The following is a 24,220-nucleotide window of genomic DNA, read 5'->3' as shown; positions in this document are numbered from 1 at the left end:
GCAAGGAATTGTATGAACGTTCGGGTTCTGCAGAAGGCTGGACACTTAATGACATGATACGAAAATACATAAGCCAAAGGCTCTGTGGTTAATCCGCAAAGCGGATGATCCATCATCGGATAATCGAGAATGGAGTGTGTTTATACAAACACGAGTTGGTCTACCGACAGATCCAATTGCGTGCTGCCGCTGTGCAAGGCGTCTGCACAGCTGAGTGGGTGACTGGGTAACGGTTTCTCAAGAAGATCCTCTTCCTTGCAGTTACTCTAAAATAAGGTTCAAATACCCGGCGGAGGTCGTCGAATTTTTAAGGGCGGAAAAATTCAGGGAACAAGTCCTCCTGGAGGGACTTTAAGCCGTGGGTCCCGTGTCGTAGCTTTACGGCACGTAAAAGAACCTCACACCTCCAAAGGAGGTCACTGAGCCAAAATTGCGGACGTTTGCCGCCCAACAGCAGTCACTAATACCTCCGGTAGATGGGGGAAGCATTATAGATACTTCTCAGCCAGTAGAGCCGGTCTCGCTGGCTGGGCGGGACTGATGGTAAGCACCAATACCGGTAAGATATAGAGGCTGGTAGAAATCATAGAGGGAAGCACAATGGACCACTACAGGTCTAAGTGCATGGGGAAACCCACCCTCTCTAATAACTAACTACTCTAAAACAAAAGGGCCACTAATTAAATGAAAAAAATGGCCGCCAGAGCCGAGAGCACAAACGGTAAGAGGGTGTGCTAACATACCACATCCTTTTTGGGTGCTCTTCGCTCCCCCCCGCCCATTGCCAAGGAAGGCGTTTTTCGTAAGAATAGCAATAAATAATTTTGCAACCAGATCCCTTACACTGCAAAGGTTCTTCCCCCCCCTTAACTGTGTTCCATAACACTTCACTCTTATCCTATGGGAGGGATATGAGTGAAGTGATGCTCCCCCCAAAAAGGAAGAAAACGTAGTAAGAGCATCTGCAGCACATTAGATCAGGTTACAAATTATTTATCTGGAGAAAGTTTCTCACCAGTGCCCTGAAAGTCAACCCTTCTTTGACATTACATTCCTCTTTATCCAAATGCCCTGGGCATTGTGAACTGTAACATACACGGGATACTTGTATTTAGGAAAGCTGAAGGTCGGAAAATTTGAAAGAAAATTCTGTTTTCATCAGACACACTTATATTAAACCTCATAATTTGCTCACAGCTTACACTTGAAAGCCACACAGAACATAGTTTTTTCGGTTACATTTAAGTATTATAAATCATGCACAGTAAGCAACAATACTCATGTTCCCATTTATTATTAATTTCATTAGAATGATGGAACTCGAGAATGTGAACTGTAGCCTTGTCAACAAGATTAAGCCTGCATTTAATGATCATGAAAATCTGATATATTCATCTTCACCAGTTCAGTTCTGGGCAGAATAAAATGGCAAAAATAATAACACATCTTACAGAAATGTAATGAATACTGAAAATCTGGTATCTATTCATACTCCAGCGTATAACAGACCAATACCGTTAATTAATATTGAAGTTAAAATATTCCTCCAATAAGTAAAATGAATTTAAGAGTAGAAATATTTTTTTAAGCAAATCTAAATTGTTTCATGTTATGAGTTTTTTTTATGCTTGAAAGAAGATTATTCAAAACTCTGATTCCAAAATCGTATGTTCCTTTTCGAAATACTGTTAAGGTACATACTGGATAATGGTCTTGTATTAATGCTACGAATCTCACAGATTTAAATTGTTCTCTGTACTGTGAATGGAAGGGCAAAATTTTCAGTTTCTTAAACAATTCCCTGCAAGAGTCTTTGCTTCTAGAGTTAGAATTATTATTCTAATTACACTTTTCTTCAGCCTAACAATATGAACACTATTGGGAGAATTGCCCCCGAACATTATATCACATGTCATAACAGAATGAAAATATCAGAAATAAATCATTCTTATTGCATCCTGTGACATATATGGTTAATAGCCCTCATTGCATAACAGGCTGCACCTAATTTAGACATAATCCAGGCGATAGGTCCTTTCCACGACAACATATTGTCGATAATTAATCCAACAAATTTGATATTAGTGCCAGCGTTCATGAATGTTACTCAGTAATTATCATTGTTTAAAAATATTAATTTATTTCCTTATACTATTATTACCGTTTCTAGTTTTTCAGCTCTGACTCTGTTGTTGACGCTATTTGAATTGATATCCGCCACGTGTATGTTAGTAGTCTTTTCGTTTTCTTTCAGCCCAAACGTGATCTATACCAACGCCCCTCCATACGTCTTCATGGCGTGGTGCTTAATTAATTAAGTCTAGGGACAACTTTACCTGAACTGAACAGTACCCACCCAAACAATTTGTCTAGCCGGCGGGAACACGGTAGTGTCTAGCTACTGACACATTTCATGCAGGCAAGCAAAGTGGAGTACAGGGAGGTTTGAGTTAACGAGAAAACGCATAGACCAGAATGGAATGCAATGCAGGTATATCACCTCAGAGCTTCCTGAAGGACAAATTTGTAGCGGGGTTCCCCGGCAGCCTACATCCTGCTGGACTCGTGTGCGTGAAGTAATTTAGACGTCCACATCGAGGAAGTGGAATGGAAGCTCCTAGGTGTATAAGAAACTGTTTCATTACAAGTTTTGAGATTTTCAAGGCGATGCATTTTCAGATTGCAATCCTCTGCATTTCAGGTGGATACCAACATTATAGAGGAACATGCGTGCCCTTGCAGTACTTGTTCATCGCACCTGTTTACCCATATTGCCTTTACCTAGTCTTCCTCTCCTGACAGGGTTTGCAGAGATTTACTTCCTTGCTTTCTGCCCATGTATGTAACTTCACTGTCAAGCGGTTAGTCGCTGGCTTCCCCGCGGCGGCCCGGGTTCGATCCCGGGTCTGGTCAAGTGGGATTTGTGATGGCCAGAGTGGCGCTGGGACGAGATTTCTCCGAGTACTTCGGTTTCCCCTGCCAATCTACATTTCACCAATTGCTCCACAATCACCCTCACCTGTCATCTGGGGCTGGTACAATAGGCCAGAAGTGGACGCAGTACAAGGGATTTAGTCCCACCCCACTAGCAAATAAAAACTTCCTCATCACACTCACTTGGTCCCTGAAGGTAGAAGCAGGATGTTCCTCCGAAATGTTGGTATCCAATTGCAGTAAGTACTGCACAACCCAGAGGAGTGCTTCACCTGCACATTGACACTGCTTTTGGTGGAATTTCAGGCAGTCAGCGCCTCTCTGTTTTAATGCGATGCTTTCAACACTTCACTTTTAGACGAGGGAACTAACTATATTGCCCAGTTCATATCTTTTGTATTTATAATTCTGATCACAAGTAAGAATTCCATGCTGCATGCGCACACTACCTGCATACTGAATAGTACACGCATTCAGCTCCCATTCTTTGCTCCTGTCATCACAACAAAAATATCCTTTCTAATCCGGAAGTAGGTGGAGGAGAGTTTGCTGCTTGACGCTCTAGCCACCGCATTCCCAAAGAGACTTGGGTGCTCACCGGGTGGGCAGGCCCCGTAACCAGGGTTGGTGAAAATATTCGTCAGTTGAACCTCGGTTGCCAACCCAATAGATATTAATTTGACTCGAGCTCCTTAGGTACATTTATCTTCAGTCGGAGCGCAATGTATATTTTCATCCAGATTTTTGTATCGTAAAAGATTTTATATTTGTAAATAATTTTAATGTTATTGGATCTTTATAATTTGTAATTTGTGACAGTGGCGTTTCACTTGGCAAACCCCCAAACTATAGGAGTAGGGGTCCTAAATTCATTACCTTGATTCCTTTTAATGCCAGCTTCTTCTTCTCCTTCTTCTTCTTCTTCTTCTTCCTCTTCATCTCCTCCTCCTCCTCCTCCTTCTTCTTCTTCGCTCTCAAAATTGAGAATTGACTACTACCTTTTAGGTATCCAAATATTTCTATCTTCCTGAGGTTTGTATTTTTATGAGTACTTCTCTCTCCATCTATAAATAAACTTGCAGGCATTAACTAGATATAGATTCTGTTATTTGTACACTTTTGAGAATGAAGCGAAATTTGATTTGAACTTCTTGTGAGGCAGGAGTTAAGAATGGACTGATAAGGACCAAAATTCAGTTTGCTTTAAAATTCTAGCATGGAATCTTGCACATCAAATATAATCACAATTTGTAAGTAGTCTGAAAAAAGAAAAATTATGGTTCCACTTGCAGTGTGAAAAGACGTGACATCTTTAATGTGCACTGACTTGAAACCCTTGTGCATACAATGCATACATCTATACATGTATAATTATATTGATGTGTTTTTGTTGTTACAGTTTTGGGAAGTTATATCAGATGAACATGGCATTGATTCCACTGGCACTTACGTTGGGACCTCAGACCTTCAGTTGGAGCGAATTAGTGTATATTACAATGAGGCTTCTGGTAAGAATAGTACATAGGATGGCTACTGAATGATAAAATGGAAAGGATGTGCAAACATTCATGGCTTAACACAAGGTTGGTGGGACTGAGGAAAAGAAATTAACCTCAGTCAGGGCCTGTATTTGAGCATGGGACTTCCAGAATATGGAGCAGGAGAACTAACTATAAGTACTTAGCCATGACCTTTGTCATGGAATTTAAGATATGGACCTTTGTAGTGTCATCATTCAGCCTGTGTCTGCAGTTTAATGGTCTCTGTTAGCTCTGCTGTGAATCATTCTGATATACTGTTTACTGCAGGGCTGTCCAACGGCAGACCACCAGTGAGTTGCATTGTGTCATTCAGTGATAATATCTGTGAAGCACAGGCATGTAACAAAAACTGGACTTAAAATTATTTACATTAAATTTTGTCAGATTGACACTGCTTATAGATCAGCTGCTAAAGGCTTGATAGTTCGTATCAATATTGCATGCTATCATGAAGCCATGATAATTCCATTCTTCAAGTTATTTTTTGGTGTCATGCAAAATCAGTTGAGAAATGACACAGAATGTTTATAAGTGCTTTATGTAATTTCTTGATAGGTACACTGCCATATATAAAGAGGAGGAAATTGTTAGCACACATTTTGGGGAATGGAAAGTTAATCTTGAGGGTCAAACAGAAGCATCTAGTTCGCAATTTACTTCCTGCATTCCACCAGTTGGGCATCCCTGTCTACTGCATTCTCTTCTGACATCCTAAATTGGTCACATATTTCCTAATGATGTCTTAGCTCACCCACTCCATAGCATCTGTCATATAAGGTTGGACATGATGTGTCCAGTAGGGCATGAATGGAAACAAAGCCTTAGTTCATCTGTGCAGGACAAACGTTTGCTTCTGTCTTGTAGGTTTGGGTAGAAAAGAAATATTTAAATATTGCAGTTGAAGAAGCTTTTGTATACAGACTTGGCCAGTGACCTTTTCAGATTTCCTTGGATAACCAGTTGGAATTCATCTAGCAACAGCTCTGTTCTGAATGATGGTGTCCATGGGCTATGCACTAGTGTCATGTTCTGTCAGTCCCTTTGGAATAACATTCATCTTAAATAGGATAAGTAAGAAGCAAGGGAATGGAGGTAGTACTGAGGAGGGCCGCGCCATAGCTCAAGCGGTTAGTCGCTGGCTTCCCACCGCGGCTGCCCGGGCTCGATCCCGGGTCTGGTCAGGTGGGATTTGTAGTGGACAACGTGGCGCTGGGGCAGGTTTTCTCCCAGTACTTCGGTTTCCCCTGCCAATCTTCATTCCACCAATTGCTCAGCAATCACCCTCACCTATCATCTGGAGCTGGTACAATAGGCCAGAAGTGGCCGCAGTACAAGGGACTTAGTCCGACCCCACTAGCAATAAAAAAAATAATAGTATTGAGGAACTGTCTAAATTGAAATTAATTTCCATAAATTGAAAATGATATTTGTTTGCAGGATACATACAACTAAGTGACATTATTAGTACACTTAAGTGTAGAAAGTTCAGTGAAATGTGGCATGAAAGTGTACATATATACCATATACAGGGAGGATTTTTACTTTGTTGACAGGCGACAGGTGCGCCTCTTGCTGTGAGGCACATACAAATTTTGCTAATGAATCAGCATACATGACTGCCGGTAACATTCGGAAAGAAGTGGTTACAATTGACAGATCGAAGATGTTGAAAATTCTGGCCCTGTACACGTAGATATCTTTCACAATTAATTGTTTCAATAAAGGACACAGGTACAACATTCCTTTCTGCACTTACAGCACACAAGACACTAACTTTCACTGGATGGAGCGGGACCTTCGTGGCTTAGATGTGGATTCTGCGAACTCAGTAGTGATTACTTTGCATATTTATGTATCCCTGCAAGTGAAACCACGCTTCAGCAGAAAAGAATATCAATTGCCGATTGATCTAATTATCGATGACAGATTGCAGAAATCAACTTCAAAATGAACCCTACTAGCTGGATCGCACAGTTGCAGGGCGTGGATTACTGTTGTTTTGTAGGGTCTAAGCCTCAGCAATTGTGTTGCCCTTCTTGCGTTAGAATTTGACACTCCAGTCTCTTAAGCTAGACGTTTCAGTGATTTTCTAGATGTTCAAGTCTGGCCCCTACGTCATCTAACTTCTCCTCAGTTAGCAATCAAAGCTATGTTTTTGTTTCTGGTCTATTAAGAGTCCCGTTGTTCTGAGGTTATTTGCCATATTGTGAAATTTTGTCTGAGATTTTTTTCTCCACAGTATTTAAGTAAGTTGTGGGGTATACCCAGCTTGCCATCCTCTGCATAGTACAGACTTCCATGACAGGGACTGCAGCTAAGGCGTGAAGCTAACCACAGATTTCTGAATAGTGCCAAGGCCAAGAATGTGTTAAATTATAAATCCACTCCCCCATATGATTACTTGGTATAGAGCCAGCTGCCATGGTATATATGAAATGGCTGTGCATCAGAAACACAAACTTACAGAATTATCTATAGCATTGGACTTTAAAGTGAATCAACTGACTGAGCTTTAGAGAAATATCAAATTGTTTTTTTTGAAAATGAAATAAGTTCATAGATGGCAGCTGTAATCCTGACACAGACAGGGCTAAACATTCACAATTGCCACTTCTTTATGGTCAGTTTGAACTGTTCTAAAGCATTTCATAATCTTGCACTATATGAGATAAACTTGTGGTCTATACATTCCAGTTTCATTAATACCTTAATTTCATTTTCAGACACAGAATTTTGAGTCTATAATATCCAGTTCATTTAATATAAATATTTGTATTTATGAAATTAATTTTTTCAGTTTTCTTACTTATCAACAAATTTTTGCCACTTTCTCTTGAAGTACCGTTTCTGTTAGTAATGTTAAAACTCAGTATTGTAACTCTGTTATTGTTATTCTGTGATATATACTAGAAGTGCACAAAACTAAATAAAAACACACAAAGTTGAGGACTTTGTAAACCCCAGAGGTCATATATTCTTGTGTTGGGGTGATCTAAGTACTGTGTATTGTATAGGAAATCTGAAACTAAACAGGGGCCCAGGAAGAAAAGAATGAAAAGAATGTTTGTACTTGAACATTTATTGGCTTCAAATTATATTTTACCTTTTTTGTTTTGCATTGAACAGTGTTAGCTTTATTTTTGTCTGTTATTTTCCATACTTTATTTCTTCAGTGCCCTTTTAACTCTGAACGTTATCTATAATTTATTTCATCCTCTTTAAATACAGGGCAATTTAAAATGAAGCAAACACTTTGAGAAAATCATAGAAATGAAAGTATCCATATTATATTCATGTAATACCTATAGACTGATAGATAATCCCTCAAAGTTTCTTATAAATTATATGGACTCTCAGTGTGAGCCTCACAAGTTAACATGGTAGGCTTCAGTCCCATACTCCAGTTCTTTCCAGACCTGTAGCGGTATATCTTTGGTAACTGATATCACAGCTTCAGTGATCCTATGCTTTAGCTGCAGACTGGCTGTTGGCAGTGGTGGTGCAAACACAGCATCCTTCCCGTAACCCCAAATGGTCTGGCAACCTGGGGCTCAGGAGTACCACAGTTCATCTTTATACCACATTCTATCCATCACTGTGATGCTGTTTTGGTCAGGTATTGTCTCACTTCATAGTAGAAGTGAGAAGGAACGCCATCTTAATGGATGATGAAATCAGCAGAAGTCAGCGGTATCTTAACTACGCTATATTACTTTTGTCTGAATGGGTTATGGAGAATAGAGATTTCGTCCTGGAAGAGCTGGTCAATCTGGAAGGGTCCTGACCAATATTTGGACAGGGTTTTCTTAAACAGTCATTGGGAAGGAGGCACTATTAAGAAACTCTGAGCAATGTTAGTAGGACCCAGACAGCTCCTTCAGCAAGGACCTAAGCAAGAATTTGTTTTAATTTTCAGTTGCAACTTCTTCAACAGGTGGCAAATATGTTCCACGCGCTATTTTGCTGGACTTGGAACCTGGCACAATGGATGCAGTCCGTGCTGGTCCATATGGTCAGCTGTTCCGCCCAGATAATTTTGTGTTTGGGCAAAGTGGGGCAGGAAATAACTGGGCCAAGGGTCATTATACAGAAGGTGCTGAACTTGTGGATGCTGTGCTGGATGTTGTGAGGAAGGAGTGCGAGAACTGTGACTGCCTTCAGGGGTTCCAGCTTACACACTCTCTAGGTGGAGGAACAGGCTCTGGATTGGGAACACTCCTTATTTCAAAAATTCGAGAGGAATACCCTGACAGAATTATGAATACTTATTCTGTCATGCCATCACCAAAGGTAAGCTGTATCACACATTGTATGTCATAAGGGGTGTTTAATATTTAATTAATGTAATACAGAATCATCCTCAGGTGGCCGAATTGCCTGACTTTCTTATGCTCAGCCTGTTAGCTGGGAACTGACCTGTCATCTTCTGAGAAAAAGAAGTCTAGCATNTCAATTTGAGGGCAATTTTCAGATGGAATGCAAGAGTTGTACGTGCATTTAATGTTACTAGAAAGTGTTGTGCTTTTACACTTCGACATCTGTAACAGCGTCCACGCAGCTGCTTACATACTGTGTACATTAAACAACGCCAGTGTTTTCATGTGTTTGTAATACGTTCCTCTGATGATGGTTTTTCTTGNCATACAAGCTGTAATGTAAGCCTGGCCAGCTTTCTCCTAGCAACAAACCAGACAAAAATGTACCCTTCAACTCTTCTCTTGTTCTTAAAAACTAATCTAAACTAAGGTTGCACCCGNGGCAAGTGAGATAAATAAGTGACCTAAAAACACTGTTACACTCGACAGATTTTTCATTGACAATTTGTAATCTAAACTAAGGTTGCAGCCCAATGTCTGGAGACATGAACCCCTCACGAATATCAAGTTACAACAGTGTGAGTTGAAGGATAGGTCTCAGATGAAATACTCCAGGACTCCACTGATTTATAAAAATGGGAGTGGTAGATATAATATTTTTAAGTGGAAGCAAGTCAACCTTTTGACATGCTATAGATTTTAGTAGAGGGCATGACCCCAGACATCAGGGGTTCCTAAAACTACAGGGGTGGTACAACCTTTTGCGACAGGGCTAATATGCCACACATTGTGAACCATGATGCGCCTTTTTTAAAGCAGAATAACTCACTATTACAGTAGATGTACATACTCATAATGTCTCCCTTCTACTCTTAAATAAACTTTATCTCACGAAAAGATCGATTTGACACTGTTTTGAGTTGATGACTTCAACACGTGTAATTGTTTCACAAATGTTGTTTGAGTTCATGCAGTGAGTGGGGATTGTTCGAATACACTTTGTTTTTTAAAGCACCGGTAGACTAACTCAGATGGAATGGAGCTTCATGAGTGAAAAGTTTAAGTTTTGGGTGAAGAATACTTCTCATGTACTGCCTGCAAAAAGCAATTGCAACTGAATGAGTTCTTCTCATAATTGCCTCCTGTTGCTTGAAATTCTCATATTTTATACAGGAGTAGACATAGCTTTCTAGTTGCTGCTCATGCTGTTGTCTTTGAGTACTGTGTCTGTTGAGATAATTGTGTCAGCAGTTTATTAGGCGAATTTTCTAATCTGGCTCCAGTTTTGTCAAGCTTTTCCTCAGCTAGCACAACATTATGCTAATTGTATTTCTTGTGTAAGAAGGACCCTGTTGAATGTACTTTCTTCACCAATTCAAAAGTTGTTGATGAAGCTGGAACATGCTCATCAGGATGAATATGGCTGATTTTTTTTTTCTTGATTTGTATGCTATATTCTTCACATAAATATCATACAGAAGAACACTGGTCAAGTTTACATTTCATCATCTCAGTTCAGTAGTGATAATGAGTATGTGAACCAGGCTTCTGAATTGTCTTATGAGAACAGAAACACAAAGAAAACTGTTGCATAAGAGTGAGCCATTTGAAGGTGCACTGATAGCCATACAAGATAAACAGCAACAGAGACATTGCATAGTAATATAGCTGATGGTTCCTCTTGGCTTGTGCATTTCTTGCATAAAACAAGAACAGCCACCTCTTGCCTGTGCTCATGGCTAGGCAATCTAGATGTCAACTAGTTGGGTATTTAAGCTGTGACAGATGTAGGCTGGTTCTGTCAAATCTGAATGTAGAATCTAATATGTAGATCAGTAGTTCCCACATTTCTATTACTCCAAAAGCTAACCCTTATTTCAGTCACATCACATTCTAAACTGTGATTGTTAAGTAGAGTTTCTCCATGTGTATGCATGTGCAAGCATGTATCCATGTTTGTTTGGGTGTGCACACATGCAGTCGTCACATATTATTTTTCTCAAGATAACATGCTCATTTACAATTGACATTGTGTCTGAATGTTATGAAACAGTAAACATAACTATATTTTTTACATTAATACAAATATTGTGTTTCTGGATGTTATCCATCCTCCTGTCTTTATCTAAAAATACCATGTTTATTTTTCAAAACACAATGTGTGTTTCCTTTTGGAGACTGGATTCTGTCTTCATATTCTGTTAAAACCTACTCAATTGGGCTCATTTGATAAGAGCTAGCCCTTATCTCTGGACTCCTATGCCAGCACAAAGATGGGGTGGGGTATACTAGGCAAACAGCATAAACCATATGTGAGAGCTAAGAAAACATTGGATTAATGAAAATTCTACAGGTATGAGGCCATGCACCATAGGACTGTCAAAACAGAAATCATCACTGGAGAGAAGAAAAACAAATGTTCCCACTAATCTAACTTGAAGCAGTTGTAGTTTTTTTTTTACTTTGGCTGTGACAGTGGGGCTCCAGGTGGAAGAGGTGTCCAAGCTGGGTTGACTGATTGGATGGACATCTCTCCCATCTGTTATATCAGATGCAGTATGTTCATATAATATAATATTGTCCAGAAAAGTTTACTGATACATATGCTTTCCCATTTTCAAAAAGTTAAATAACCATAGTTTGCAAACCACTGATCTGTGTGATGTATGCTCTGATTAATAATAATGTAGCATTCTGTTGTACATTATTTACTGATTCCTTGTTAGTTATTAGTCTTCTTACATGCAGCTTGCTTTTTAAAACCTTTTTAAGATTTTACATTTTAAAATCTCTTCTACATCACTGGTTTATGCACACTACTATAACCCAACATTTGAAACTTCACAAGAATTAAACACTAGATAGATAGCAGCACACACACACACCCTAAAACAGAGCCAACACAGCTTAGCAAACATCCATAATGACTGCACATGACAAAATAAGAACTACCCATCACCATAGGGTAAGTACAGACATAAGAAGTACCAACTCGTCATACATAAAATACTAATGCAGGATGCTAATACATATTACGTGGGCGAATAGACGAAGTCGTACCCCCCAAAAACTGAACTTATGGATGAAATAACAGCGGTTTCATGGCAATTTTAGAGGTGCCTGAAGATGATCAGTGTTGTTCAAAATATGTAGTGTGCATACACAAGTGATGTAGAAGAGATTTTAAAGTTAAAACTCTGATTAATTTTAAACACGTACCTTAAATGTGAACTGTATATGACAAAATTACAAGTTTTAAAACTGAAATCGTTTCTTACAACTTCCCACATATGAGGGTTATTGGTATGTTGATGTGGCAGTTCTAATTGGCACATTGAATTGAAAAAAATAAATTCCAGCTCCAGGCCCCCCTAGCCATCATTACAATACAGTACACATTCGGCCCCCGTCAAAAGAAATAATAGGAGGGATGACATGAACCATTGGTTTACAAATTCCTATAGAATTTTAACAAACTAACTATAAATATTTTAAAGTATTGGAACAGCCGCTGTAGTTGTAAAAACTTTAGATTTTACAGCCAACTGTATATTATTTATATTGTGTATATATGTATTTTGACTTTTAGAACATGTACTGTAATGATGGCTTCTAACTGTATTGATGTAAATGTGTCCCTGTGAAGATGGTCTCTGAAATCCGAAACATGTAAGGGTGTGAATAATTGAAATAAGAAAATCTTAACAAATCACACTGAATGGAACTACAGTATTTAGCTTTTTCATAATATTAGTGTGATGGACCAGAATGAAACAAATCAAATGTGTAATAAAATTTATAACAAAAACTCACCACAATGTTCATTAAACATTGGATATAATGATAAATATATAGAAGAGCATAAACNTTCCCAACATTATCCTGATGGCCCTTTTTTGTAAAAGAAAAATCTTCTTAGCCTCCCACGAGTTTCCCCAAAATACTATCCCATATCTCATAACTGAATGAAAGTATGCGTTCTAAATCATCCTTAGTANAAATTATTTAATCTGGAAAAACCATATTGATCAGTTGGTTCCAAAGCTAAGTGGAGCATATTATGCAATTAGATCTCTCTTGCATATCAGCAACACCAACACTCTCAAATAATTTTTTTTTGTTTACTTTCACTCTTTAATGAAGTACGGAACCATATTCTGGACTAATTAGTCTGACAGAAAAATGTTATTTACATTGCAAAAGAAAATTGTTAGAATCATGATAGGTGTCAAATCCTGTAATTCTTATAGAGATCTACTTAGGAGACAAGCAGCGGCACACACACAGGAAGACCACACAGAATAACACCTGTACAGTGTGGAACAAGAACTAGACGCTCCAGCACTTAAGACATAGGGCGAGTAACCCTAACAATTTTAAATTCTAAATTTAAAATTTAGAGAAAATTTTAAAGGATTTTAAAATCATAACTAAAGATTTTATAGTGCTACTACATGAAAATTTGATGTGTGCAATATAATCTACATACCAGACACATATCAACGAGGTAGATGTTGATAATACGAAGAAAATAACAATGTGTTTTTTAAATGTTAAATTTTAGACTGGGTTTCAGTGTGGCAGCAACGTTAAGAGTATACACCTGATGATGGCTGATAGAGGCCGAAACATGTAGTGTAGAAGAGAACAAGATCAAAGACATAATATATATTGTTTGCACTTAGTCTACTTAGGAGACTAGAGATCTGAACTCTTCCATGTGAATATATACTTTCATTAGTAAACTTCGATACAAATAAGGAATGTTTTCAGACCAATGCAGAGTGCTAAAATAAGACCTAAGCACTATCTCCATAAACCAACTGCTAACCTCGCATGTTTTCAGAAAAGCACATTTTATGCTGGGATCAAAATTTTCAGTAATCTGCCACCTGATCTTAAATGGTTTATGAATATAAAGTACAATCAAAATGGCACACTTATTCTACTCTGCTGATGAATGCCTACTGTCTAAAAATGACTCATTTGTTTAAAGGTAGTGTAAATAGCTTAAGTTGACAGTATGATGTATATATGTGGATATATTTTTAAATAGCCTTATGTGTAACCACTGTGTTTTCTTGGTTTCCTTATGTGTAAACTTCAGTTGTACTCTACTTATGTTTTTGTATTTATGTGACATATTCCACATCCTACAGTCACTTTGACTATCTTCAGATCCACAAAATGTAATGTAATGTAATGTAATGTAATAAAAACTTCAGTTTCAGCTGGAATAGACGTTTCAATCAGATGGTCAAAATATGTATGCCAGATAACATAAATAAGACAGTTTCATAATGTGACTTGATACAGAAAATACCTTTTATTAAATTTTGTTTACAATGGATGTTTCACACATGTTCTAGGTGTCTGACACAGTTGTGGAGCCATACAACGCCACTTTATCTGTCCACCAACTTGTTGAGAATACAGATGAGACGTACTGCATCGACAATGAGGCTCTCTATGATATCTGTTTCCGCACTTTGAAACTCTCTAATCCATCTTATGGTGACCTGAACCATCTAGTTTCCCTCACAATGTCAGGTGTGACCACCTGCCTCAGGTTCCCAGGTCAGCTGAATGCTGATCTCCGTAAACTTGCTGTCAACATGGTTCCATTCCCACGTCTCCACTTCTTTATGCCGGGCTTCGCTCCGCTTACCTCCCGTGGTAGCCAACAGTACCGAGCCCTGACAGTACCAGAACTGACTCAGCAGATGTTTGACGCCAAGAACATGATGGCTGCATGTGACCCCAGGCATGGCCGTTACCTCACAGTAGCTGCTATTTTCAGGTAAAACTTCTTTGGTGCATATTAACTTTTTCTAAAAAGCAGAGATTAAGAGCTGGAAAGAAGACAAACTTCAGATATATTAGTAGACTTGAATAATTGACAGGGAGACCTATTGCAGGAATGTGTTGGAGATGGTTCTCACTGGTTTGGCTGAACTGATTCCTAAAAATCACAATGGTACAGCTGAATCAGTACCTAAACATTTATTCATCAGTAATCTGTCAGACGACAGGTCCACAGTCTCTTCCAAAACAGTTCCTCCGCTTAATGCGATCTAGAGCTTTCTCTTTCAAATGAGAATATCCTCTTCTGTCCCCAAGGTCATCCAGGATCTTCTTATGCCTTCTTCCTCGTCTTCTGGTCACTTCTATCCGCCCCTCTATCTTTCCTTCAATAACTTCTTTTAGAAGGCAGTTACTGCGTAAGATATGACCAATCCAATTAGCCTTCCGTTTTATTTTGTGTAGGATATTCCTCTGTTGACTGACTCTAAATTACACTTCTTCATTTCTCACATAATCGGTCCAACTGATCTTCTCCATCCTTCTCCAACACCACATTTCGAAGCTTTCCAGGTGTTTCTGATCTACTGCCCTAAGTGTCCAAGTTTCAGCCCCATACAAAGCAATGCTCCAAATGTAGCATTTCACTAGTTTCTTTCTCAAATTTAAGTCCAATTTGCTGGTAAAAAGATTATTCTTCTTGCTAAATGCAGCTTTTGCCATGACAATCCTAGATTTAATTTATCTAAACATTCAGAGGTTGAAAAAAATATGGAAGTAAACCCAGTGTGATGAATAAGTTTTAAATTATATTTTTATGTTCCAGTCTAAGAATATCACTACAATGAATAATTATTTTATAATACTGATGCTCCGTATTATAAGTGCTTCTTTCAGCACATAGAAGCAATCAGTAGTGTACATGCTACCCTCACGTGCACACTGGGACACGCACATGCAGACAGACATGTAGAAAATGGAGACACACACATAGATCATACATAGTGATACACACATGCATACATGTACACATACAGAATGAAGAAATTTTAAGTCCTTTTGCATTCTGGAAAGTAAGGTAATAAAAGCTGGGGGCTGACAATTGAACATGTAACTGTAAGTTAGAATTTTGACAGCAAATCACTTAGACCTATTGCTTCTGTTTGGTTTACAAAGGCCATGGTCACTGGAATTCTGGACAAGTTTTTGAGATGGGAGGTTCTCACTGCAGTGACTATGAAGATTATTGTCTAGTGTTCTGTGCTGTCATATAATCTGACACCAATGCTCTGCAGAAACATGATGCCTCCATCTTCAGAGCAAAAAAGTAAGCTAAGTGATGAAAGAGTGGTTTCAATATAGGGAGAGGAAGGGCCATATATTCTTTTACCATTCTTCTTATTTGTGTTTGTTTGCTGAGCACCCCAGCCCTGCCTCTTGTAGATCCACACAGCTTTTTTCATCACTTAGTTTACTCTCCTACCCAGAAGGTGTGGGCAGCAGATTTCTTCAAAATGTTGGCAAACATCTAATGTACTACGTGGCACTGCACCCATGAAGATTATTCACCATCTTCACAAACACAAACCTTTCAACAATGCTAGAAACCTATGTTCAGTCAGCCTGAATCAATCTTTTAGAGACTGAAATTCTTCTAAGTAGATAAGTCAGTCCCTACCTCACAGGGAACATTAAATATGCTACAAAGACCAAACAAGTTAATGCAATTTAGGAGAACAGCTGCTCTTTATTATAAGAACCATATAAAGTACATAAATACGTTTGTGGGCAGAATTCAGAATTTAAAGGGTTAAATTTTACCAATTAATTACAGTGAAACTCCTATTAAGTTTTCTTTAGAGACCAGTGAATATGAATACTAAACTAAGGAAAATCATAAGAGGAGATAATATAACACTGAGCTTATTGGCTGGCGTCATTGGAATTGAATGTTAATTGAGGGAAAATCTTGAGTCATGGAATATTAAATGGTGATTCCACTCTTGCTTGTCCTCCATCTTGAGTTTGTATGGCAGCAATCTAAAACCCATGCCTGTCATATTTTTAGTGTAAGGATGTTAGGAAAGATGTTAATGACACATGCAATGTTACATTTTATATGTCACAGCAGTATACCAACAAAAGTAAAATGAAGAAACAGTGTGAAACAAATTAACCTCAAGTTTAGGAGTGTACTGAATTGTTGTGCATGTTGAGAGCTCACTTTACACCTGCTGCAGGGGTCGTATGTCCATGAAGGAAGTTGATGAGCAAATGCTGAGTGTACAGAACAAGAACAGCAGCTACTTCGTGGAGTGGATACCAAACAACGTGAAGACTGCTGTGTGTGATATTCCTCCAAAGGGACTAAAGATGTCTTCAACATTCATTGGCAACACAACAGCAATTCAAGAGTTATTCAAGCGCATATCAGAGCAGTTTGCAGCAATGTTTAGACGCAAGGCTTTCTTACATTGGTACACAGGAGAGGGAATGGATGAGATGGAGTTTACAGAGGCTGAATCTAATATGAATGATTTAGTGTCAGAATACCAGCAATACCAGGCGAGTGTCATATTGTGAACACACTGAACACCAACTTGATTAAAAGCAAATTTTAGTTAGATGACAAAATTCCCATACAGTATGTCTCAATTCATAATAAAGTTCTAATCAAATCTCTTACAAGCACAACACAAGTAAATTATAATATTTACCTAAATATGTCACCTTTTAATTGATGCCCTTAAGATCAGGGTGAGGCCTATAAATGGTTCTTAGAGAAAAAGAAATATCGTTGGATTGTCTAGGTTTGGTAAAAAACATAGTTCATTGTTATGACCAAGAGATGACATTGAGCTTTGATTGAATGATACATTGATGTGAACTATTTGAATCCATTTTTCCATCTGATGGGGTCTTAAAGGAAATGTTGCAACATAATTTTTTTATTAGTTTCTCTTGTAAACACCAAAAATTAAATTAACATAAATTTTTAAGTAATATACATAACTACTTGGAGTAACAAGAAATTTGCTTACTATGTCTTCATTATTGCACATAATGATAAAATAGTTTTTGTCATTTCAAGACCATATAATTTTGAGGATGCAGCTTGTACACAAAGATATCTTGTATTTGGGCAAATATGCTATACAAATAATATTAGTACTGCTAGATATGACCAATAGGACATGTTGTCAAGTTACCTTTTGTAAGAATTGAGGTTTTAACGGCAGTGACTACGAAGAAGGCAGTCTTCTGGGTTATGGCATCGTGTAGATGTTGCATTAACTGACGTTTCGAAGGAACGTATCGCCTATATTTTCAGGGTAGAAGAAAAAACAAGAAAATACGCAAGCAAAGAACCAGCCTGAGCAGTGCAAATAGACTAATGTCTAGAACAAACCCAGCTGTATAATAGCAGGAAGAGAAGGGAGAGGAGCTACATGGGAAATCAGTAGAGAGGAGAAGGGAAGGGTCTGGAGAGGTGGGCCAGCAGGTAGCAGGCTAGAGCAGGTATAGAATATTGTGTCAGGGGAGAAAGGCAAGGTTAATGGATCTGGCGTCATGTCCTTAAGAAACCTCCAGGACATGATGCCAGATACACAAGGCATAACAACCCCAAACCTTAGGGCTTAATGCCCTCCCATTAACCTTGCCTGCTTTACCGTTTCTCACGGTGTTGTCGCTTGCAGATTTCTTATACTTTTTCTTCTACCCTGAAGATGGGGGCGATACGTTCCTCCGAAACGTCGGTTAACACCACATATACACGGTGCCAAATCCCAGAAGACTGCTTTCTTCATATCTCTTTCCTTGACTAAATCAATTTCATTGCCATTATCATCATTTTAAAAATATCTGTGTGCTTGATCTTTAAAAATTTATATGCAGAATCTGCCAAACATATACAGTAGAACTTGGTTATAACGTCATCAAAGGGACCTAAAAATAGTGTCGTTATAAACGAATGTCGTAACCGAAATGGGCACTTCCACAGTAGCCTTATGTTAGTCACGTAAAAATCTACCAAAAACCGAGTTAAAATGTTGCATTTTTTAGTGAAATACGTAGTTAAGTACAGACTAACGTAACATTAACATGGAATTAATATGGATTCTCCATATCGTTTGTACTGTAGAATTCACCAAACCAAATTCGCGGCATACATCAGCTTTTTCCTTCCATTTTCTATTTCACGAATCACTGTAACTTTCTCTTCAGTGCTTAAAACTTTCCTTTTCTTTGCCATGTTTTCGCTACTGCACGTCTCTGGGTTTAGGAAGGAACACTATAGGGTAAGTAGACAATGTGAGGTCCAGTTAGACGAGATTCTAGGAAAGGAATGCAGTTAATAACCTGCCCCGTCCTCTTGCGCTATTCACGCAGTCCCACCCCACACCCTTTTTTTCGCATAAAACCCATGCTCCTCTTGCAGCCCACGATCGTATTCTTCCAGGACAGTCACGTCAGCAAGTAGAGAAAGTGAGGGTGGGCAGACACATCGAACTTTCCCACGATATCAGAGAAATTCAGGAATGAAAATGATGTTACATACGAGGTTGATGCATTTGTGCATGTCGTACTAAGCAAGGTATAAAAACAGTTGCTTTATGAGGAATTAGTTTGTACCATTGAATATTTGACGCAATAGACAAGGTGTCGCAGAAACCGCTGTTGCTATAATCAAGTTTTACTGTATTCTCAAACTTGCTTAGTTTTCTGGCCATGCCATAGCTCAAGCGGTTAGTCGCTGGCTTCCCACTGTGGCGGCCCAGCTTCGATCCCGGGTCTGGTAAAGTGGGATTTGTTGTGGAGAAAGTGGCGCTGGGGCAGGTTTTCTCCAAGTACTTCGGTTTCCCCTGCCAATCTTCATTCCACCAATTGCTCCACAATCACCCTCACCTACCATCTGGGGCTGGTACAATAGGCCAGAAGTGGCTGCAGTACAAGGGACTTAGTCCCACCCCACTAGCAATAAAAAAAAATACTTAGTTTTCTGCTATACTTTCTTGTCACATGCCGCCTATATATGTGTGTGTCATTTGATTTAGAATTTGACTGTTAACAATCTCTGTCAGATTTCAGCATCATAACCCATTTCATTTCTTGGAATTTTCTTGATGAAAACTGAAACCTGATTGGTTTTTATCATGGCTAGAGAACATTGTATGAAGCCTCATGAGCAGATATTAAATTGCTGTGTAGGAACACACATGCAATGTTTCAAAACTTTGTTTCATATTTTTACAACCATTATTAACGTCAGGCACAGAATCTCTCAGAAGTTTAGAGAAGCCAGAATTCATTTTACTGATGGAATTCATAACGTAAATGCTACACTACATTCTCCCAGTATAAAGGGAATGTAAATACTTCATTCAAAAAGATTTAAAATTTCTTTTTTGTAGCTGTTGATTGCCACTTTGAGGCTATTTTGCTTTGAGCTCTTTTCAGTATACTTTGTATTACCAAAATGTATACATTTCTGGTATTTCCAATTGGGCAAGTATATTTTTGGAGTGAAACAGCTGTGGTTTCTTGAAGTAACCATGCATTAGGTTTCTGATTTTATTTTATTTTTCCAATAGCTCCCAGTTTTTCATCCTCAGAGAATCTGAAATCTGGAAAATTAAACCTTTACTTAATTCCATTCCACTTTCCTTTGTTGAACACATGCATATGCTTGTGACAAAAAAGTGATAGTAATGGATTATGCTAGTCGTATTCACATGTAATAAACTGACTGACTAATGTGATGCACCTGTTTATAGATCCCCTTATCACAACTGCTATATTCTGGTGCATTTTTAATCCTCAGAAAATATGTTCATGAGGGGAACCTCTTAACTAAATGTCAATCATATTTATATGCTGCTCTATATTCTTGAAATGGGCAATCCTGCTGTTTCAGGTAACACATCTTGTTGCTTTCTGACTGAAATATTGCAGAAGCATTTGGATAATTTCTTATTAATTATTCATCTCAAGTACTTTGCTTCATTTACAGTTAATCTGCAATTCTCTGTTCTGGGTAATAGCCAAATAAATTCAGGCCACATATTCTTGATAGCAGAAGATGTCAAGAAATTTGCTGGTTTTCATGACATGCTTTGTTTTTGGCTCCGAATATGGGGGAGAGGGCAAAATTTGGTTTAGAACTTTATAGCCATCATCATGCTGAATTATGTAGTCAATGGAATCTTCTTTTAAAACATTTCCAGCTTAAAATATTTGGTTGATTTTGCTTCTTTAAACGGGTAAAGCTATTCCTGTAAATGGCAGCAGAGGCCAGTAGGGTTGTGAGATGTTGAGGTCCCCACATTTCCTAGACAGTCAGCCCTACATACTGGCTGCCCTTTACCTCCAAGAAGATTCCTTGTACCCATTTCTGTTGAGAGGCTGAGTCAACTGCAGGGCCATAGTGTGGCTGGCAGGATTAGATTCTTAAGGACTTAATATTTTATAAGCATGATACTTGCACATGCTGGCCTCTGCAGCTGACCAAGATCAGCCCTGACAATGGCTAGACTCTTGGCCAACACACAACTGCCATAAACGTGGGCCTTGCTATGACTGTAAAGTCATACTGAATCATTTTCAGTTTAAGACCCCACATCTAACCAGAAGTCACATGGCAAGCCCTCCTTCAGTGACCCAATAGTATGCAGCACTGTGTTCAGCAGTGTGTGTTCCATAAAGTCTTGTACCTGCTTTTTCTTAACAAAGTGCACATCCTTCTTAGGATTGACAGACTGTTCCTTGGCTTTGGACGATGTTTATACTAAATCCAGAGCCCTTTACATGAGCAATGAGACAGTGCTGGGAAATTTTTAAAAATTTCTTGTGATTTAACTAGTAGACTTTAATTCTGCAGGCATATGTACTTGGTTCATGCCGGTCATGATGGCTGAGCGGTCTAAGGCATGCACTGTCTTCGCTCGCTCTGAAGCCGAGATCGTGGGTTCGAATCCCACTCAGGACATGGATGTTTGTGTGCGTTTTGTGTGTTTGTCTACAGGTAGAGGCCTTGCGACGAGCTGATCACTCGCCCAAGGAGTCCTGCCGAGTGTGTATGATCTAGAAAAACCGAAGTGAACAGAGAAGTTCATGGAGGTAGGCCTAGGCCCACTGGGGCTGTAGTGCCAAGGAAAAAAAAGTACTTAGTTCAGGATAAAGTTGCTCATTCTTAAGAATATTCTTATTGTTATTTGTAGGAGGCAACTGCTGAAGATGACTATGAAGATGATGGAGAAATGGTTGATGAAGAATGTGCTGAAGATGAGCAAGGAGAGATGTGATTAAATTCTTATGAACTGTAATGATATGATAGTTTTCAGTTATAATTTTCTTTGCACATTTATTACTCATTTATATGGCAGATGATTTTTGCAGTGGTCAGCGGATGTGTATTGAATGTATAGCAGTTAAAATTTAATATAATATGTACCTCAAATGCTACACTAATTTTGCCATCAGTTAGTTTTCATTATAATGTTACTGTTTATATAGATTTTTGAATTCCTTTCCAACATTCATAATTAAGAAGGGAACTGCCAGACAGTATGTTTCAAATGGTATAAAAGATTTGGTATGTAGAACATAAGCATATAGTGAACTTTTCTTCCATTCATACTCTTTATTTTATTTAAATGTGCTTCCTGGATGAGGGATGGGGAAATTTTAATGGATCCACTTTTTTAGTAAAAGAATTATTTTTCCCTTCAGTACAGTGGGATTTCACAGTTATCCTTTTAATTCACCAAATGTCCTAATCCATAATCTGATGTATAGAGAGGGTACATTAATTTCTAATAGTTAATACTGTCATGGAAATATGGGCATAGTATATATGCCACTTCCATCTCATTCAAATTTGTGACTGACATTATTGTTTCCCATGGGTTGAACAAGTTCCTGTAGCTCATAATAATAATAATAATAATAATAATAATAATAATAATAATAATAATGATGGTGATAAAACAACAACAACAACGAATTTGTGTAATGTACATTTTGAACATAAAAATGGCTTTCAGAATGTAATTTCTTAAACATTTTTAAGGGGAAGAAATTGAAATTTGGAATTTTGAGTGTATTGTTGAACTGATTTTGTAACAGCATTTTGTTACTGTATTGTCAGAATTTATTAAAGGGCATATTGTATCGTTTAATATATGAGTTTATTCCTGTAGTTCATATAAATTCTTTTGAATTAAAAAAATATTGTGGTTCTTTCAGTACTGTAGTTGTGTTTATATAGGGTGCGTCAATGAATCGGGCGATTTTAAAACGTTATGAACAGTAAGCTATTGCATGTATTTGGTTTTAACACACATGAATACAGTGTAAACATAAAAGCATTTGGTTTAACTCAACTGACTCACTGAGAACAGAAGTCTATTTCCCGAAAATAACATCTGACAGATGACCACCATTCTGCTGTAAATCTCTTCCTAAAGTCACTAATTACTGTTTGCAGCATCTTGAATTCATTCAATTTGATGTGGAGTGTGGAGCTTTGAAAACTTGGGATTTCAGAGAAAAAATCACTGCCACTACATTCTCGGGTGTATGTGCTGCTTTTACGCGGTAGCGTAGTTGGTTGAGGGGCTATGCTACAAGCCAGAAGGTCGCGGGTTCAGGTCCCGATGAGGTCATTGGATTTTTTTCTGTTGACCTAATCCTTCTAGCCGCACTTGACCCTGGGGTTTACTCAGCCTCTAACAGAAATGAGTACCAGGAATTAAATAATTTTCCTGGGGAGTAAAGCGTGGCCGGCACATAAGGCTGACAACCTTACCGCCATCTTTGAGCCGTTTGTCTACACAATGTGGGAGCCTCAACGTCTCACTATGGGCCTTCACAGCCTGGTACAGGGATAGCTTTACTTTTTTACTTTACCTTTCTTCTTTGGTGTACAAACAGTAGCCACAAAGTTTTGAACTCAGGTCTTGATGGCATGGACAGATGGAACAGCACGATTGTGATTATTACCAAACACTCTTTGAAATTCATGCTGAATGCTCACGAAATTGTCATCGTTTTTGTAAAATGCTTTTACACATAAAGCACGCTGTGCTCCAGTCCATGGCTCCATTGCAACTAAAACGCTTTGAAGTAGGCTGCTGGGTGGCAGTAGTGGCATCCTCCCCATTCCAATCAATTCAGGAAAAATCACTAGTGCCAAATCGCCCGATTGATTGACGCACCTCTTTTATATGTAGTTTTTAAGTTTCTTAAAAAGATAAACTAAAATAAATACATTATGTTGTTCATATTGCTAGTTTTTTGTACTTCCTTGAAATATATAAATAAACATAAGTTTCAGTGCATTAATTTTCATTTGAAACACTATAAAGTCTCATTAATATGAGACAATTAAAAATCATATGTAATTTGAAGTAAGTTTCATTTTCATCTTGAAACGGTATCACTTTGCACTTTTCATTGAAAATAACTAAAAGTCAAGTTAATTTTTAAATTGAAGCAATAACAACTCCCTTAAGTACTAAAGATTTTAATAACTGAATTATAAGTGTGCAGTAAGTAAAGTCTTAAATGTTTTGATGATGGTATGTTGCAATAAATGTGGCTGTTATTTGGGACAATCTTGACCTT

General features: G+C 38.2%; 1 protein-coding gene across 4 annotated transcripts in view; it reads left to right on the top strand.

Moving 5' to 3' along the window:
- LOC111874947 (tubulin beta chain) overlaps positions 1–22,773 on the top strand; it is an 83,045-nt gene extending 60,272 nt beyond the window's left edge. For 2 of the 4 annotated variants that reach the window (XM_023870836.2, XM_023870834.2), the window contains 5 exons: positions 4,334–4,442; positions 8,410–8,765; positions 14,161–14,591; positions 16,834–17,158; positions 21,814–22,773. In XM_023870836.2, coding sequence (XP_023726604.1) covers positions 4,334–4,442; positions 8,410–8,765; positions 14,161–14,591; positions 16,834–17,158; positions 21,814–21,897 — 1,305 coding nt within the window. In that variant the 3' untranslated portion in view covers positions 21,898–22,773. Of the gene's footprint in view, positions 1–4,333; positions 4,443–8,391; positions 8,766–14,160; positions 14,592–16,833; positions 17,159–21,813 lie in introns of all 4 variants that reach the window. The other 2 variants (XM_023870835.2, XM_023870831.2) reach the window with 1 other exon arrangement.
- The last annotated feature ends 1,447 nt before the right edge of the window (positions 22,774–24,220 follow it).

The sequence above is a fragment of the Cryptotermes secundus genome, unplaced genomic scaffold (assembly GCF_002891405.2).
Source record: "Cryptotermes secundus unplaced genomic scaffold, Csec_1.0 scaffold712, whole genome shotgun sequence".
In the NCBI taxonomy this organism is placed as follows: Eukaryota; Metazoa; Arthropoda; class Insecta; order Blattodea; family Kalotermitidae; genus Cryptotermes; species Cryptotermes secundus.
This window is presented reverse-complemented; position numbering and strand designations above follow the sequence as displayed.